General features: G+C 47.7%; 1 protein-coding gene across 1 annotated transcript in view; it reads right to left on the bottom strand.

The window, feature by feature from the left end:
• Positions 1 to 13,999: 13,999 nt before the first annotated feature.
• TGFA (transforming growth factor alpha) overlaps positions 14,000 to 18,611 on the bottom strand; it is a 50,481-nt gene continuing 45,869 nt past the window's right edge. Inside the window, exon 6 of the mRNA XM_083454381.1 lies at positions 14,000 to 17,037. Within this exon, the coding sequence (XP_083310507.1) occupies positions 17,030 to 17,037 (8 nt within the window). The 3' untranslated portion in view covers positions 14,000 to 17,029. The remainder of the gene's footprint in view (positions 17,038 to 18,611) is intronic.

The raw sequence follows: 18,611 nt of genomic DNA, 5'->3' as shown, positions 1-18,611 counted from the left end.
GTTCGAAAGCACTCCCGGGTGCAAGTAGATAAATAGGGACCGCTTACCAGCAGGAAGGTAAACGGCGTTCCGTGTGCTGCACTGGCTCGCCAAATGCAGCTTGTCACGCTGGCCACGTGACCCGGAAGTGTCTCCGGACAGCGCTGGCTCCCGGCCTATAGAGTGAGATGAGCGCACAACCGTAGAGTCTGGCAAGACTGGCCCAAACGGGCAGGGGTACCTTTACCTTTCCTAGCTGGAAGAAGCAGGCCTTTTCTGCCTCCGGCTTATTGGAGAAAGGCGCATCGCAAATCTCACAGCAAGATTTCTATATTATGAATGCAGAGCACATGGCTCTGAGCCTCTAAGAACCATACCAGGAGCGGGGAGTAACTCACGCTGCTCCCATTAGCATTAGCAACCCTTCATTGGGCTTTCATGGACCACTTTGTCTAGGCAGGGCCGGTCCAAGGGGCTTCGCTGCCTGAAGCAAAAGGCAAGAAATTGCCTCGTTCTCATCCACATACAAAAAATCAGCAGATCACTGAATGTTATTTCAACACCCTCCATTGCACCCCAAGGGCATAGCACCCGCACAGAGCTTTCTCCATGCACTGCCCCTCAATATTTGCCGCCTGAGGGAGCTGCCTCACTCTGCCTCATGGCAGAGCCGGCTCAGAGTCTGTGCCTTCCACTGATCACCACCTCAATGGCCACATTCAAGTAGAATCCATTGCTGGACTTTGGCGTGGGCCACTTTGGTGCGGCCGCCATCCAGTCAGGCCTCCCTGCATATCTTCCTTCGAGGGTTTAAGCCTGTGGCATTTGATTTATAACAGGCGTTCCCAAACTGTGGCCCATAGACCACCACGGCCCCATGAGCATCATTCTGGTATGCTCACTATGGTACTTTATTTTTATATTTATAGGACTTATACGACTAGGGTTTTTTTTATTTAAAAACTATGTTCAAAATTGTGGGTCGTCTTATACACAGACACAATCTCCCCCCACTTTCTCAATTTGGAGTCCCCCAAAATAGGGGGCGTCTTATACATGGGGGGGTGTTATACACGAAAAAATACGGTATATTATTATTACTGTATTATTATTATTATTATTATTATTATTATTATTATTATTGTTATTAGGCTGAGAGGCAGTGACTGGCTCAAGTTCACTCAGTGAATTTTATGGCTGAGCGAGAATTTGAACCCTGGTCTCTCAGGTTTGAGTTCAAAAAAAGCCACGCCCCCGCCAGCTTTGCCAGCGCCCCCTCCTTGAGTATTTTCGCTTGCCCTTGAACTCTGGCCACGCCTCTTGCTTGGCTGGATGGTGGATAGAGAGGGGTGAGTGAATTTGTGTAGAAACTAGAATATAGTGGATGCTCGGGTTGTGAACGTGATCCGTGCAGGAGGCATGTTCGCAACCCACAGCATTCGCAACCCACAGCGCCGCGCCCGCACACACACGGGTTGTGATTCGGCACTTCTGTGCATGCGCAAAGCTCAATTTAGCGCTTCTGCATATGCGCGAGCGTGAGCACCGGAACCCGGAAGCAACCCATTCCGGTACTTCCAGGTTCGGAGCGGTGTGCAACCTGAAAACGCACAACCTGAAGCGTCTGTAACCCGAGGTATGACTGTACTGTCCAAAGGTAACCTGAATCTCAGCTGCCCTGCCCACCTTTACGCCCAAAGGGATTGCAGCCTTTGGATTGGAAAATAATAATAATAATAATAATAATAATAATAATAATAATAATGTATTATTTGTACCCCGCCCATCTGGCTGGGTTTCCCCAGCCACTCTGGGCGGCTTCCATAGAAACAAAAAATATAGTAAAATATCACAGATTAAAAACTTCCCTGAACAGGGCTGCCTTAAGATGTCTTCTGTCAGGTAGTTATTTATCGCTTTGACATCTGATGGGAGGGCATTCCACAGGGCGGGCGCCACTACCGAGAAGGCCCTCTGCCTGGTTCCCTGTAACTTGGCCTCTCACAGTGAGGGAACCGCCAGAAGGCCCTCGGAGCTGGACCTCAGTGTCCGGGCAGAACGATGGAGGTGGAGACGCTCCTTCAGGTATACAGGACCGAGGCCGTTTAGGGCTTTAAAGGTCAACACCAGCACTTTGAATTGTGCTCGGAAACGTACTGGGAGCCAATGTAGGTCTTTCAAGACCGGTGTTATATGGTCTTGGCGGCCGCTCCCAGTCTGGAAAAGGTAGCCTTGCCTCCCTCTGGCTATAAAGCTTTCACTTGTTCTAGTTCCTGGGCGCCTTCAGGAAGCCTTAGCCCTCTGTGCAAACAACCGTGTGTTGTCTGAGCTGAATGAATGCTCCCGGTGAGAGAAGGTGAATGAGTCCTGGGAACTGCCTCAGCCTTGCCATTGAGTAGCTTTCTAACCCAAGACTTCCCTTCCCACTAGGCAAACACAGATAACACCTACAAACTGCAAAAGCGCCATCCATTGATAGGAATGGCCACAGCAAGCGTTGTAAGCATGCCAGAGAGGTTGGGTTGCTGTTTCCCAGTTGTCAGATGGCTATTCCTCTCCTTTCTTGTCCTTTGAGTCCATTGGTTCGGAACCTTTCCTCTGGAGCAGCAGAAAAGAAGCTCGCCCCATCTTCCGCCAGAAACTAAACCTTACGAGGGAGCAGGGTATGTTTAGCCTGGAAAAGAGGAGACTGAGAGGAGCTACGATGGCCATCTTCAGATATCTTAAGGGCTGTCACATGGAAGAGGGAGCATGCTTGTTTTCTCCTGCTCTGGACTCGAACCAATGGCTTCAAGTGACAATAAAGGAGATTCCGACTAAACATTCAAAATAACTTTCTGACAGTAAGAGCTGTTTGGCAGTGGAACAGACTCCCACAATAAGTGGTGGACTCTCCCCTGGGGATTTTTAAGCAGAGGCTACCTGTCATGGAAGCTTTAGCTGAGATTCTTGCATTGCGGGGGGGTTGGACTAGATGACCCTCGGGTCCCTTCCAGCTCTAAGATTCTATGATTTGAACGCGGCTCTCATATCACCTCTCAGTCTTGTCTTCTCCAACCTAAACATCCCCAACTGATCCTTCTCTTAAGCCCTCGATATAATGCAATATTATCCAGCAGCACCCTTCCCCTTGGCCAAGATGCTTCTGTAATGTTTACTCACAAGTAAATCTTATTCAGTAAAGATCCCGACTCAGCAGTGGCGTAGCGTGGGGGGTGCAGGGGGGCTGGCCGCACCGGGCGCAACATCTGGGGGTTAGGGTTAGGGGGCGCAAATCCACGGGTTAGGGGGCGCAAATTACTTGCCTTGCCCCGGGTGCTGACAACCCACGCTATGCCACTGCTCCCCAGCCATATCAAGGGAAGCAGGCTTTGTGCTTTAGGTCTTGCAGGTTGATTCCAGGGACGGGGTGTTGTTATTTCCTTATGAGTGGAAGTAGGCAATTAAGAAGGAACAGCCAGTTACCGGTAAATTACCCCAAAATTGTTTCTCTAAATTGCCTGCCCCTTTGTGCATTTCTGTTCCAGTGATGGGGAGGCACTGGGCTCCTCTGGAAGGAAGGGTGGAATACAAATGGGGAGAGGAGAGAAAAATCCAGAACTGAAGTCTTCCCTCCTTAAAATATTAAAGCCTCAAAAGCTGGCGGTCCAGTTGCATTTGTGGTTGTTCATCACAAACCCATACCCTCCAACATTTTGTGGGGGGAAATTGGGGGCACCAAATCTGTCTCTTGCCCCCTCCCTGCCGCTGACCCCCTTCCTCACCCATCTGCTCACTGCAGAAACCCACTTGCTTGCCCCACTTGCTTCCCTCTCCTCTCTTCTAGCTCCTGCTCCTCACAAGACACAGCATGGCCTGCAGCAGCCTGTGGGAAGGGTGGCCCAGCACATGCTGCTTCTGGAAAACTGGGGCATCCCGGATTGGGATCCGTAGCCGGGGCACCTTCTGTCAGTTCAGGATGTCCCAATTAAATAGGGACACTTGAGGGGCATGCAAATAAGTGCAGAACTCAGACAGATAGTGTGGTGTAATGGTTAGAGCCCACTAATGCATCTTTCTTGATGGTAAAATTTCCTTACTGCCCACCAGTGCTCAATAGGAGGAAGATCAGCTTGTGCCGTAGAACTCCCCACCGCCCACCTAGAACCCTGAAACGCCCACTAGTGGGCAGTAGGGACCAGGTTGACAACCCCTGATTTAGAGTGTTGGACTGTGACCTTGGAGCCTGGGGTTTGAATCTGCCTGGAAATGCACTGGGTGACCTTGGGCCAGTCACTGTCTCTCAGCCTAACCTGCCTCGCAGGATTGTTGTGAGGATGAAATGCAGAGAGGAGAATAAGGTACAGTGGTACCTCGGATTAAGAACTTAATTCGTTCCGGAGGTCCGTTCTTAACCTGAAACTGTTATTAACCTGAGGTACCACTTTAGCTAATGGGGTCTCCCGCTGCCACTGTGCCGTGATTTCTGTTCTCATCCTGAAGCAAAGTTCTTAACCTGAGGTACTACAGTGGTACCTTGGTTACAGACGCTTCAGGTTACAGACTCCGCTAACCCAGAAATAGTACCTCGGGTTAAGAGCTTTGCTTCAGGGTGAGAACAGAAATTGTGCAGCAGTGGCGCAGCGGCAGCAGGAGGCCCCATTAGCTAAAGTTGTGCTTCAGGTTAAGAACAGTTTCAGGTTAAGAACAGACCTTTGGAACGAGTTAAGTTCTTAACCCGAGGTACCACTGTATTTCTGGGTTAGCGGAGTCTGTAACCTGAAGCATCTGTAACCCGAGGTACATCCCCTTGAACTCCTTGGAGGAAAAGGTGGCATATACAGGAAATATAATAAGTAAAGCGGGCAGCCAGGTTCTAGGCAGGCAAGCATCAAACCGAGGGCGAAAGAGAAATCACTGCTCTTTCCCAGGGCCGAGACAAACATCTCTGTTATGTGTGCTATCAAGTGGGTAGGAAAGAGTCAACCATTAAAGGGAGAGCAGAATTTTAATGGCTTCAGCCTCAGCCCCACCCTGGCTGCCTCTGAGCGCCGCTTCTGCTGATCACCTGGCCTTCTGCTTGTAAAACCCAATCCGGGAGCCTCCCAGGGCTGCAGCTGGTCTTACCCGAAAGTCTGGAACCTGCAAGGGCTTCTCAGAAGGCTGGACCTGATCTCTCGCCTTCCGTCACCACCGCCCAGCAGGGTGTTTGCAAGGGGGCTGTCCCTACCCCGGTCCTCTCTTAGGGATTTCTGGATTTCAATCAGCCGTGCTACAAATTTGCCCCCAGTGCCCCCTGCCTTATAAAAAGGATTATTCAGAACAGCGGCTTGCACAGCCGCTAAGGAAGATAATAATGTGATGACATTCAAAACATTAACAATCAACTGCACACTTGTTTGGAAACCCAATTCAAACCGCTCCGTTTAATTTGTTCAGCAGTATCAAGGAACTTGATCTAGGGCTGCCAGTGTTTCAAAGTCCGGTGGTCATTTGCACCTCCAGCGCCAGGGCCGGCCCATCAATGAGCAGCTGCCTCGGGTGGCACCATCCTAGGGGCATCCCTGCCAGTGACAGAGAAGCGAGGAGAAGGGGCTAGGGGGGCTTCTGGGTTGCAGAGGGATCTCACAGGGTTCTGGTGAGATCCTGGCTTGCTCGCAGGGTGGCCCCTCAGGTGGTATAGTGGGACGAGTAAGAGCTGACAGTAAGAGCTGTTTGACAGTGGAATTTGCTGCCAAGGAGTGTGGTGGAGTCTCCTTCTTTGGAGGTCTTTAAGCAGAGGCTTGACAACCATATGTCAGGAGTGCTCTGATGGTGTTTCCTGCTTGGCAGGGGGTTGGACTCGATGGCCCTTGTGCTCTCTTCCAACTCTATGATTCTATGATTCTATTCTATGAGTTGGCCCTGCACAGCGGCCCTCTGCTGCTGCCCCCTTGCCTCTTAGCACACCCACCCAGGTAACCCCAACACCCACTTTGGGGGCCACTGATTTAAATCAGCACCTTCATTTGACACCTCTCAAAGGTTTGGAGTGGATACGCATGGGCACAAAGTGAGCCCTGAAGCAGGATTAGGGCTGAAGACCTATTGAGCCTGGCCTCCAGTGTCCCATGAGGACCCAACCTGATGCCCCACCAGGAAGCCCACAGGCAGGGAGAGGGACAAGAGCAAGAGCCCCCCCCCCCCCCCGCTGCTGCCCCACTACCACCACTGGCACTCAGTTGCAGCCAAAGAATTGCCATAAAATGCCTCCTGGCCACTTCCAGAGAGCCACAGCCATATAAAGCCTCTTTAAAAGGCATCCCTAACCCCATCCTCAACTCTGAAGCTCTCTTGGGGGGGTGTCTTTCTGCTGCCCGGAGCAGTAAAGCCTTTGCCTGCCTCCACTTAGAAGAATAGGATTGTAAATAATAATAATAATAATAATAATAATAATAATAATAATAATAATTTATTTATACCCCGCCCATCTGGCTGGGTTTCCCCAGCCACTCTGGGCAGCTTCCAATGGAATATTAAAATACAATAACCTATTAAACATTAAAAGCTTCCCTAAACAGGGCTGCCTTCAGATGTCTTCTGAAAATCTGGTAGCTGTTGTTCTCTTTGACATCTGGCGGGAGGGCATTCCACAGGGCGGGTGCCACTACCGAGAAGGCCCTCTGCCTGGTTCCCTGTAACTTGGCTTCTCGCAGCGAGGGAACCACCAGAAGGCCCTCGGTGCTGGACCTCAGTGTCCGGGCTGGACGATGGGGGGTGGAGACGCTCCTTCAGGTATAGAGCTGGAAGGGACCCTAAGGGTCATCTAGTCCAACCCCCTGAAATGCAAGAATCGCAGCTAATTCTCCCCAGACATTTTCCCTTCCTGTGGCCATCAGGCATCCATGGGGCAGGGGCAGTTTTGGGGCAAGGGAGATGGGGACCAGCCATTTGGAAACGGTCAGGGGTCCATCCCCCTTCTCAGACATGCTCTGCTGTTTTTACTTCATCGCTCGGATTTTCCAAACCCCAAATGGAACCAGCGTGGAGTATCTCCCTCAAGCCTGGGAAAAGGAGAAAGGCTTGGTTTTAGTTAGGGCTCACCCAGGACTCCGTTCTAGAAATTGTCATCATTGCCGAGCTGAGAAGATGCGATGCAATTATAGGGGGGGGGGGACTGCCCTGCACATCTGCAAGGAATTCAAAAGAGAGATTAAATTAAATTAAATGTTGCACTACGGTCCATGCAAGCACTCTGCCTGTGCAGCATGGGGGGGGGGGGGTTGTGGGGAGGGCGCTGGCTGACTCCAGAGCTGCTTTCATATTAGGTTTGCCAACTGACCAGACAAAAACACGAAACCTGCACTTCTTCTACTGTGCCTTTTAGCAGTTCCTTGTTGCGCAGAAATCAGCGTGTGGTGCTTTTCATGACAGATCAACCAGAGGTCAACAGGATCACCTGCCAATATCTGCACATCAAGCAGCTGTGAAATGCACAGGCCGGTTGGAAATTTGCCAACCCTGATCCAGATTAATTCTCCAGACATCCAAGTTGTATGCCCCAGATTTTTTTTTTGTCTTGAATAGGCTTAGAATCTACCAGCTGCACTATAATGGGCATTGCCTGCCTTTAATATATTGTGGCTACATTTATCTTTAAGAGGGATCAACTCAGCAACTCCTCTGATGAGATTATATATTATACTTGCACATATATAATGCAGCCGTATATCTCTTTTTATCTTGTGCTTCTGCCCACCCACCCTAATGATCTAGAAAGAGAAGATTGCGTTTTGTACAATCGGGCTTTGAAATGACAATTGCAGGCATTGCTGTTCTAGTACGTACATCTGTATCTCTTGGGATAACAGAACTCCATGTGAGGACTGGGGAAGGCACAAAGGGCATCTGTGCCAGACAGAACGTCTGTCCCAAGAGCTTTGGTGGTGCTGAGCTCTCCCGTCCTTGGCAGAGACCCCCTCACACAGAAGTTCATTTCCAGAAAAAAGACTGCCCGCTGTATCTCCCTCCTACTGTCCTGGAGACAAAGACTGCCAACCAGATAAGGAGGCTGCAACGCTAATCTCTTGGCTCTTTTGCATAATATGCAGAGTGAATTCCGTGCATGATTTGACTGTGTGAAAAGGAAATGAGCTCTGCACCTGCTCAGGGGCACTTTCAGATATCTCCTGCAGGGTTTACACCAGTGGTAGGCAACCTAAGGCCCGGGGGCTGAATCTGGCCCAATCGCCTTCTAAATCCGGCCCGCGGACGGTCCGGGAATCAGCATGTTTTTACATGAGTGGAATGTGCTCTTTTATTTAAAATGCACCTCTGGGTTATTTGTGGGGCCTGCCTGGTGTTTTTACATGAGTAGAATGTGAGCTTTTATTTAAAATGCATGTCTGGGTTATTTGTGGGGCATAGGAATTTGTTCATTTCCCCCCCCCCCTTCAAAATACAGTCAGGCCCCCCCACAAGAACCGCGGGACAGTGGACCGGCCCCCTGCTGAAAAAGGTTGCTGACCCCTGGTTTACACAAAGCGGTGCCACCTATCATGAATTAAGCCCTGTGCTCACATCTTGCCCATTGGCTGGTGCTGCCCATCAGTTGCAAGGGATCTTTTGTCTGATCCAGCAGGGCTTTCCTGATGTTCTTTTTATCTTTTGAAGACTTTGTAGGATTCCCCTTTTAGAAGGCCAGGGGCTCCCTTCCATCTCCTCTGTTTCCTAGGACTCTGCAGAGCAGTGGGGTGTATTTTATGCAACAAACATCTCCTGACGTGTTGGGCTGGGGCAGGTTTTGGGGCAAGGACACAGCCAGGTGGAATGAGGCGGCCAGCAGACCAAACAGCTGTTGTTGGTTTAAATTTTGTTATTCAATGTCTATTTCGGTGCATATTTTATTTTCTATTTTTGAAATGTTTAATCTGCTTTTAATATGGGGTTTTTGCATTCCAGGCCAGGCTTTAATTCTTGTTTTTCACAATACACAGATCTGGAATGAATGGCAACCATTTTTATTTCTCCTGACCTTTATAAAGAGCATTCTGCAGTGGCTTTTCAGAAAGGCTGACTATAGCTAAATGAAAACAAGCCTAGTGAAGTCCTTTATTGAACCAACTGGAGAATATTATTATTATTTTGACGCAAACAATGTAATCTGATTAGGATCCTTTAGCAAGGAGGTCTCTGGTAATGCACCAAACTTGAGAGTTGCCAAGTCACCAGGGAAAAAAAATGGCCTTGTGTGCTGCTGTCCCTTGAAGAGCTGCTTGATGGTCAGAACTCAACAGAACAATTTTTTTCACGGCATAGTAGTCACCTGCTAATAATGTCTGCAGCCCAAACTGCCACTGTAAAAAGTACAGGAGCAGTGGGCCTAATCTTAAATTTGGCAATCTTAAATTTGTTGGCCTTCTTTGCTTAACTTCAGTGACCCTTGTCAAATTAAATTGGGATCTGGAAAAGTTGAGGACTGAAGCTTTTTCTCCTTGTCCCTTCTCGTTTTCCTGAGAAGAGAATAATTAATAACTCCAATTGCTTTTATTGACCTTTCATCCACAGGAGAGTTTCTGCAATGCTTGCAAATTTGCTGCCACCCTCTCAATGCAGCTGGTACGCAGGATGAGACCCTACCTGCCCGCAGACTGTCTCTCCAGAGTGGTGCATGCTCTAGTTATCTCCTGCTTGGACTACTGCAATGCGCTCTACGTGGGGCTACCTTTGAAGGTGACCTGGAAACTACAACTAATCCAGAATGTGGCAGCTAGACTGGTGACTGGGGGCGGCCACCAAGACCACATAACACTGGTCTTGAAAGATCTACATTGGCTCCCAGTACTTTTTCGAGCACAATTTAAGTTGTTGGTGCTGACATTTAAAGCCCAAAACGGCCTTGGCTCAGTATACCTGAAGAAGCGTCTCCACCCCCATCATTCTGCCGGGACACTGAGGTCCAGCTCCGAGGGCCTTCTGGCGGTTCCCTCACTGCGAGAGGCCAAGTTACAGGGAACCAGGCAGAGGGCCTTCTCGGTAGTGGCGCCCGCCCTGTGGAACGCCCTCCCACCAGGTGTCAAAGAAATAAACAACAACCGGTATATGACATTTAGACGACATCTGAAGGCAGCCCTGTTTAGGGAAGTTTTTAATGACTGATGTTTTACTGCATTTTTAATCTTTGTTGGAAGCTGCCCAGAGTGGCTGGGGAAACACAGCCAGGTGGGCGGGGTATAAATAAATTGCTGTTGTTGTTATACATCCCTTCACGGGCATTGGGCTTTACAAGAATGTACAAATGATCTGCGTCCCATGAACTTGCTGCAGAAGATGGATAGGGCCGGATGTTTCAGAAACAGCAGCAGGTAGGGAACAGGGCAATTACAGTGTGGTCCATCCCTTGTTATTCATTCTCATCTTCCCACAATCTGCACTTTGGAGAACACCTTGAGGAATGAGGTTACATGCCAGAACTATCTTGATGAATAATGACTGATGGGCTTCTGTTTCTCAAGGACATGTTTTGTCACGAATTGTACTTAGTTTCCTGTGATGGAGCCTAAGAGGGAGAATTTTTGGTTCACGTCACTTAGCGACAGTTCCAAAAGCTGGTTGCAAGAAGCCACAACAGTAAAACAGGCACATAGCACTGTTTCAGCAGTAGAAATCAACAATCTATGCTGACATTCTGTGTGTTCATTGACACCTGGAAGGACAGATCATCTCTGAGACTGAAGGAATATAATTACTGTTTATATACTGCTGTAATGACGCCAGGCCATTAAGACTTGGGTGCTCCTGACCTCGTGGCCTGATCTTGTGCTTGTCTACTTACAAGTAAGTCTGCCATCCCCAACAGTGGCAGCTTTCGTTTCCTTGCATCAACACAATATAGGAATGAAGTGAGGTTACAGGGAACCAGGCAGAGGGCCTTCTCGGTAGTGGCACCTGCCCTGTGGAACAGCCTCCCACCAGATGTCAAGGAAATAAACAACTATCTGACTTTTAGAAGACATCTGAAGGCAGCCCTGTTTAGGGAGGTTTTTAATGTTTGATGTTTTATTGTGCTTTTAATTCTGTTGGCTGGGAAGTGGCTGGGGAAACCCAGTCAGATGGGCAGGGTACGTACATAGAATGAATGAAGAAAGAAAAAGAAAGAAAGAAAGAAAGAAAGAAAGAAAGAAAGAAAGAAAGAAAGAAAGTTAGTTTACTGCTTGCCCCATCTTGAGGACCCTGGCAAGACAGCAAGTAAAAGACCACAAAATTCCATGGAAACAGAATAAAATTTAGTCAGAAGAAATGCTGCCCCTCCCCGCAAGCTCTCTACATATTAATTTGTATTTACAACATTTTCATGCTACCCTGGATTGTGGGATCTCAGTGTCCTTTAAGACCAGATTCCTGAGTCAAATTCTACCAGTACCAAGACTTACAGGCCAAGAGAGAGCAGAGAGAGACTGAGAATTGAATTAGTAAATCTGATTTGACATTCTATTTTTCTCACTGAGAAATACTATATTTTTCATAAAAGATTTCTGGCCCAGATGCAGAACAGCCTTCTGTTGTAAACTTATCCAGAAAAAATGTCCAAGAAACATGAAGTAGGCAGGTTTGCCAGGCCGTCACAGCAGACACTGTTCATGTAGGATAATATTCTGCCTGCTGGAGTTCATGGTGGGACTCATATAAGATTATACAAGAAAAAGGGGCTGCTTTGATAATATACACCAGAATAATTATTCCTTTGATTTTAGGAGGGTGCAGCTGTATGTGGTCAGTGAATCACAACCCTCATGAACTCCTTACTACATAATTACTAGCTTTTGTTCTTTAACTTAAACAAAGAAATTGACATCTGTTAATGAGTTGGGTGAACATCCGCCTCCCGTTTGTACTTTGTACTTCCTGGGGGGAAAGAATACACAATCCTAGAAACTGGGCTTTTAGTGTTATAGCTCCAGCCTTCTGGAATGAGTGAAATTAGACTAATGCCTAGTGTCTTGGTATTTAGGTGGCCACTGAAGATGTTTTTGTTGGTTTCCCCGATCCATCCGTCTTATGGAATTTTAATTGTAGAATCAGTTTTATCGTTTAACAGTAGAATTGGTTTTGTTGTGTTTAGAGCTTAATCTTTATGTCATTTTATTTTATTGTATGTCACTGATAGCTGCAGGCAGTGTCGTGGTTTAAAAATCTGCAAAATAAATGAATAAGCAGCAGCTAAAGGAACTATGTCACTGATGAAATAACTCAGCAGATGCCAGGCTGGTCTCTTTTATGCTGGTGTCCGCCATCATGGTGGCGCAGCTGCCAACTCCGACAGACACAGCATCTCTGCAAACAGACAGCATCCCTGCTCACCTTATTGTCACCAGTCACAACACTGTGCACTGATATGCCCACATCACCCATGTACAGAGGCACAAAATCAATGCCCAGTGGCCAAGCAACCCCACGTCGTCCCCCAGCCCAGCCCATGCTGTCTCCATGCATGACGAAGCAGCCTGAGTCCCCTGGGACCCCAGCACCAGGCGATGCACCCAGGACACTTCTGCATTGGGCTCTTCACCTTTCCTCCTCGCAATGCTACATTTGGGCTTCACACAAAGAGCTGCTGGAAGCTTTTGTCTTAGTGGATTCTTAATCATGACCCAGATTCCCTCCTAAGTCCAGGTCTTCCCCACCACCTTAGGCCAGAGCCAGCTGAGCTGGGCTCATTAAGGCCAGCCTTTTCCAGAGATGTGTGTGTGTGTGTGTGTGTGTGTGTAGACCTTTGGCCACTAGGAGGTTGGGGTTGCCTGGCATTTGTTCACTGTAACCAAAGACCATAAGGGAGACCTCACTTCCATAGGTGCCCACCTACGGCTCCACTTGGGATCACCTTTGGGCCTGGGGATGATGGAGACCTTGCACTGTTTTCATGTTCACAGAACCCTTTCCTTTGGTTCATAATGAATGTGAGAATTCGCCCGTGGTGCAGAGGGAGAGGGTGGGCATCTCTCTCAAGGCCACCAAGACGGAGAGAATGGGCACAGAATGACAACCCCCTCCCGTCTCATAATACCACGAGTAAGGAGCGCCCAAGGAAGCAGACTGCAGCAGCTGGCTTCAGGATGGACTAGAAGGACTTCTTAAGAACGTAAGTCGAGCCTTCTGGGTCAAGCCAAGCAGCACTCGTCTGGTCCAGCACCCTGTTCTCACAGGGTACACCTAGATGCCTCAACAGGAAACCCGCAAGCAGAACTCCAGCATCTAAGAGCGCTCTCTCCTCCTGCAGTTTCCAGAAACTGGGATTCAGAAGCACTACTGCTTCCAATTGTGGAGGCCGAGCCGAACCATGGCTAGCAGCCACCAGGAGCCCTTTTCTCCACACAGTGCTGCTTCACTTATTAGCTTTCGATACTGTGAGAGAGGTGGCAGACCCCAGCTTTTGTAAAGGCGGTGTGTGTGTTTTAAGGGCTAGCTAAGTCTATGCAGGAGGTGAGGAACGCAGGAACCTGCACTGTACTGAGTCAGATATTTGGGCCTCCTACCTCAGTATTGAAGAGACGTGGGTGGTGCTGTGGGTTAAACCACAGAGCCTAGGAAGGTCAGCGGTTCGAATCCCCACGACAGGGTGAGCTCCCGTTGCTCGGTCCCTGCTCCTGCCAACCTAGCAGTTTGAAAGCACGTCAAAGCGCAAGTAGATAAATAGGTACCGCTCTGGCGGGAAGGTAAATGGCGTTTCCATGCGCTGCTCTGGTTCGCCAGAAGTGGCTTAGTCATGCTGGCCACATGACCCGGAAGCTGTACGCCGGCTCCCTCAGCCAGTAAAGCGAGATGAGCGCCACAACCCCAGAGTCGGTCACGACTGGACCTAATGGTCAGGGGTCCCTTTACCTTTTTATCTCAGTATTGTCGCCACTGACTGGCAGAGGCTTTCTGGCAGTGGCTCTACATGAGAGGCAGGTTGGCCACATAACACAGCACCAGACAAGGGCCACTTTGTGCATTAAAATCTGTGCAGAGACGGCCCTTATTTAAAGTATCCCCTTCAACCCATTAAAAACAGACAACAGCAAAGTATTATGAAAAAGTGTACTTCACTCATTTAAATAACTATAATTCAGCGTATTAAGGAAGAAATAACTGGCAATCAAATATAAACACTTTACGTAAATCAAATTAATTTAACCACACAATAAATTAATACATTAAATATTAACTTTCAGTGCAACATATACAGAAGAAACAAGTGTACCGCTGACTAAAAATAATCTTCAGGTTGGTTATAACAGTAAACGTACTTACAAAAAAAGAGGGGGGGGGTGTTAACAATATAACCAGAAGTCAACACACAATCAGGAAGGGGGTGTCTAGTTCATTTATCAAACATGTGTCTAATGTGAAAAATTGGCACAGTTCGTCCATTTTATTTTTTAAGAAACATACATACTGATCCTGCTTCTGGTCAAGTATCCAAATTGAAACAGAAGCTCAGGGTTAAAAGGCCATCTCTAATTTCTCAAAAGCATTGCAGGGTACAATTGCAGAGAAACGTACAAGCCAGCTCGTTTATTCAGACTGCAAGTCACTTTTCTTCCTATTCCTTCTTCCAGTGAAAAAAAGGAGCACAGGGTCACATTCTGCAAAAGGTATTTAAAAACAATGCTTTCACAGGGCTGACAAGCCATGCTGCAGCACAAATAAGAGCAAAGTCCTGGGACTGGGACTCCTTTAAGCCCAAAATGGGACTTGGGGTAAAGGTATCCCCTGAAGAAGGTCTGAGATATCTGGAGTCCTTACGGCAGCCATTTGCAATCTGGTGCCCTCCAGATGTTTGGGTCTGCACCTCCCCTACGTGTATTGTGTTCGGAAGGAGAGAAGATGTGGCCCAAAACATCTGGAGGGCACCAGCTTGGGAAAGACTGCCTTTCGATGGGGAAATTCCTACCCAAGTGAATTGCTCTTCCTTAGTTCTGTGGCAATCAAATGACCCTGACTGCACCTCAAGAGTGCAAAAGTCCAAGACGTTTGCCAAAATCTTGTGCACTTCATTTTTCAAACAAGCTGGAGTAATGCCCAGTTTAATAAATCAGCATTGGGGAGGAAAGGAGTTTAGGGACAATATTTTTTAAAAAAACTCATTTTTCCTTGAAGAGCTCAGTTCTCCTCCTCAGGACCGTCAAAGAAATATTTGTGCCGAATGACAAATAAAAAGGGATCGGGCCCTTTAAACGTAGCACAGAATGTCGTAAACTTTAGAACTAAAACTAACCTGCCTATAACTATTTCTTGAAAGGTATCAATCAGATTGGCTCTGGCAGCAACCAGGGGTTTTAGACAACATCATCAAGTAGGAACATGGAATGGAAATAAAGGAAACCAAGCCGGCAGCATTGCTTCTGCCATCCATTACCGGGGTGGGGGGGGGGGGAAGGAAAGCTAGAAATTTCACAGAAGAGGTTTCAACTCGCATCTTAAATTTCAATTATTCTGCCTACTCAGAAAGAACAGCATGGCTTTTGAGTGATTTAAAAAAAGAATTTCCTTATGTATTACTGCCTCCTCTCATCAGGAACTCTGCATTAGAAGAGGGTCCTGATTCTTGCTTATCAATTCGGCTTACAGAAGAGAGGTTTCGGCAGAACGCGGACCTCCCAAATGGTGAACATCAACTTTGAGCCAGCAAGAGCAGCCCTCTTCCCAATACACCTTTGGCTGCACACTCAGCAAGGCGCCAGGACCCTCAGCAACACACTGCACCCCTCACACTCAAAGCCAGCCGTCTTCCTGCAGAACAAGTATCGGGACATGGAAGCCCTTCCACAAATTGCCCCCGTCTTTGGAAACATGCATCAGAATTGTCAAATCAAATATGCACAACAAGCCCAGCTGATCCCATGGAATGTTTCCAGACACACAAGTATCTGTTGAAACACTCCAGTCTCCTAACATTGTCCTGTTAAGGCAGCCTAAAAATCCCTTCCTTTTTAGAACCACAATGGGATGACTTTTAAGAATCCACCCAAAAGCAATTTAAGTAGGATTCTTATCTATTTCAATGAGCTGGGCTTTTTTCAATTAGGTGCTAAAAACCATAACCCAAGAAGCATCCTTCCCAACATCTCTTGCCTTGTAATCAACACATTTTTTTATGGTCTCTGCTTTTCATTCTTCGGGGAAATGCAGCAGAGCAGTCGGTTGTTGTTGTTTTGATCCAGTTACACAGAACGGGGGTGGGGTCGAAAAAGAACTTTCTAATTTGGAGGCACAGTGATAATGAAAGCTGGAAATGTGAGCTATGCTGCTGTCGTTCGGGCTCAAAGATGTTGCCGCTCAGTCCTTACTTTTCTAAATCCAGGTATTCAAAATACGGAAAATGTTGAGTGCTGGTAGATACAAGTGTTCACTTTGGAAAATTCATCTGGATGTTTCTGGATACAAAAAGATACTTTTTGCGGGGGGTGGGACTTGCAGTTGAACCCAGCGGACCATCTTCTCAATTGGACAATTTAGCTCTCTCAAAATCACTAATGTAGCTCATCACTTCTTTTGAGTCGGATTCTGTAATGAGTGCAGGATCCTAAGACTCGAGTCCATGTTCCATGAAGTCTCAAGCAAGGAGGAAGATTATTAGGAAACAAAGCTTACCCCCACCTGAACTGTACACAATTCTTTCCTGGTATCAGACACCCCCTCCATGTGCATTTCTCATAGCAACGTAAACATGAAGCTGTCCAATGTGCACTTTTTAAAAAAATGACCAGCCTGCAGTTTTCCTACTCTTTATTTTACTATGTGAAGTCTTCTGAGATTCCTTGGTTATCCATAAGGTTCCATGTATGGATTGACCTGGTGTGTGGCGTCACGTGTCTCCACATAGCAGGGGCCGGATTCCTCTGGCAAAGTTCTGGAAGCACAACGCATGAATGGAGGATACAGACAAGAAGCCGAAAGTTGCAGGGAGTCTGCTTGCCAATACTGTTCTGTCCCCAGGAAGCACCTGTGTCCATCTTAAGTGTCCCTCTGGAATATTGTAGGCCTCCTGTAGGATGCTCAAGTGGTCCCTTCTATACACAGCAGTAAGAATCCCAGCAGACCCCCGTCTCCATCAGACAACTGTGAAAACAGGCATCAAAATAGTTTAAGGATAAAGGCTTCACTCTGACTATGCAAAGTTACGCTATAATACAATCGCATCTTGCATGCAACTAGCTTGCACGATTGAACCTCACACAGCTGAAATTGGGCAAATTAACAGCATGCAAGGCAGACAGCTTAAAAGCTCTTTCGTGCTAGGTTCTCCAGGTGTGGAAGAGCTTTTAAGCTCTCCACCCTGCTTAATGGGTTCTGGGATGCTCACACAAGACATCGCAAGAACTTGGACAGCCCTTGCGGGAGCGCCCCAAAACCCGCATGCTGAGTGGGACTTTTCTGATAAGCTTTTAAGCTGTCTGCCTTGCTTGGGGGGTGGCAAGGCTCACTTGACACACCAGCTCCAGAAGGTAAGGATGCTCATACAGGGCGGTTCCGGGTGTGTGTGTCCAGCATACAGTGGAACCTCAGTTCCCGAATGCCTCCTTTGTCATACGTTTCGGTTCTCAAACGCCGAAAGCCCGGAAGTAAATGCTTCTGTTTTCGAACATGTTTTGGAACCCAAACGTGCGACACGGTTTTTGCTGAGTGCAAGAAGCTCTTGCAACCAATGGGAAGCCATGCCTTGGTTTTCAAATGTTTCGGAAGCCGAAAGGGCTTCCGGAATGGATTTCGTTCGAGAACCGGGGTACCACTGTACGTGTTTTTGCATATACACATCATACCCAGAACATAACCCCCATGTAAGGTATGACTGAGCTATGCAACACTGCATGGAATTAAATCTTGCCGTATAGGACATGTTCTCATGCAACAAGATGTCACTGTCCTCTGTGCACCTCCAAAATCTGTCCTGGTTGGCCCATCAACCTCCCAATTCTGAGGGTGTGAAGAGAAGGGGAGAGTGGTGAGCCTGTTATGCAACTGGAGGTCTGTTCCGCTCACACACACAGCAATGGATATGACCCTAAGTCACAAGCTGTGGGGATGATTACTAAGATGGTAACAGGCAAACCCAGAGAGGATGGACCACCAACAATGATGGCAAAATAGTACCCTGTCTACCTCGCAATACCAATGTGGGGTTGGTGGGGGGAAGAAGACAGGGGGAGGCCACCAATTTCTGCGTAGCAGCTTTCAGGTGTACTTGACTTCCCAGTGCTTTGGCCTCATCGCACAAGACAGTGCCAGTATCCTTAAAAGGAAAGACCTCCAGGCTAAACTCAGAGGGGCTAGATGGGCACATGGTGAATTTGATGCAAACTCTGCACACCTTCCTGGAGTAGCAAAACAGCTCATAGATTATTATATAGCTTGTAAGAAGCAGCAGCGAAGCTTCTTTCAATGGGAGAAGGGGCGTAAGTTTGTTTGCAGGGAGCTCCAAATGAGGACACTCAGGACTGTAAGTCTAAATCAGGAGAAATATAAATCCTCCCATCTGACCAAGTTGGAGACCGGGCTGTAAAATCTATTTTGAATGAGCAGAATTCGGCCCATGCCTCAGAGGAATCTAATTTAAACAGTTGAGAATTCCTGCTGTCTTCTAGTTGTAAGACTGAGAAAGAGGCAGTGTCCTCTCACAGAAGACAGCAGAGTCA

The sequence above is a fragment of the Podarcis tiliguerta genome (genome assembly GCF_965153285.1).
Source record: "Podarcis tiliguerta genome assembly, chromosome: 8".
Classification (NCBI taxonomy): domain Eukaryota; kingdom Metazoa; phylum Chordata; class Lepidosauria; order Squamata; family Lacertidae; genus Podarcis; species Podarcis tiliguerta.
This window is presented reverse-complemented; position numbering and strand designations above follow the sequence as displayed.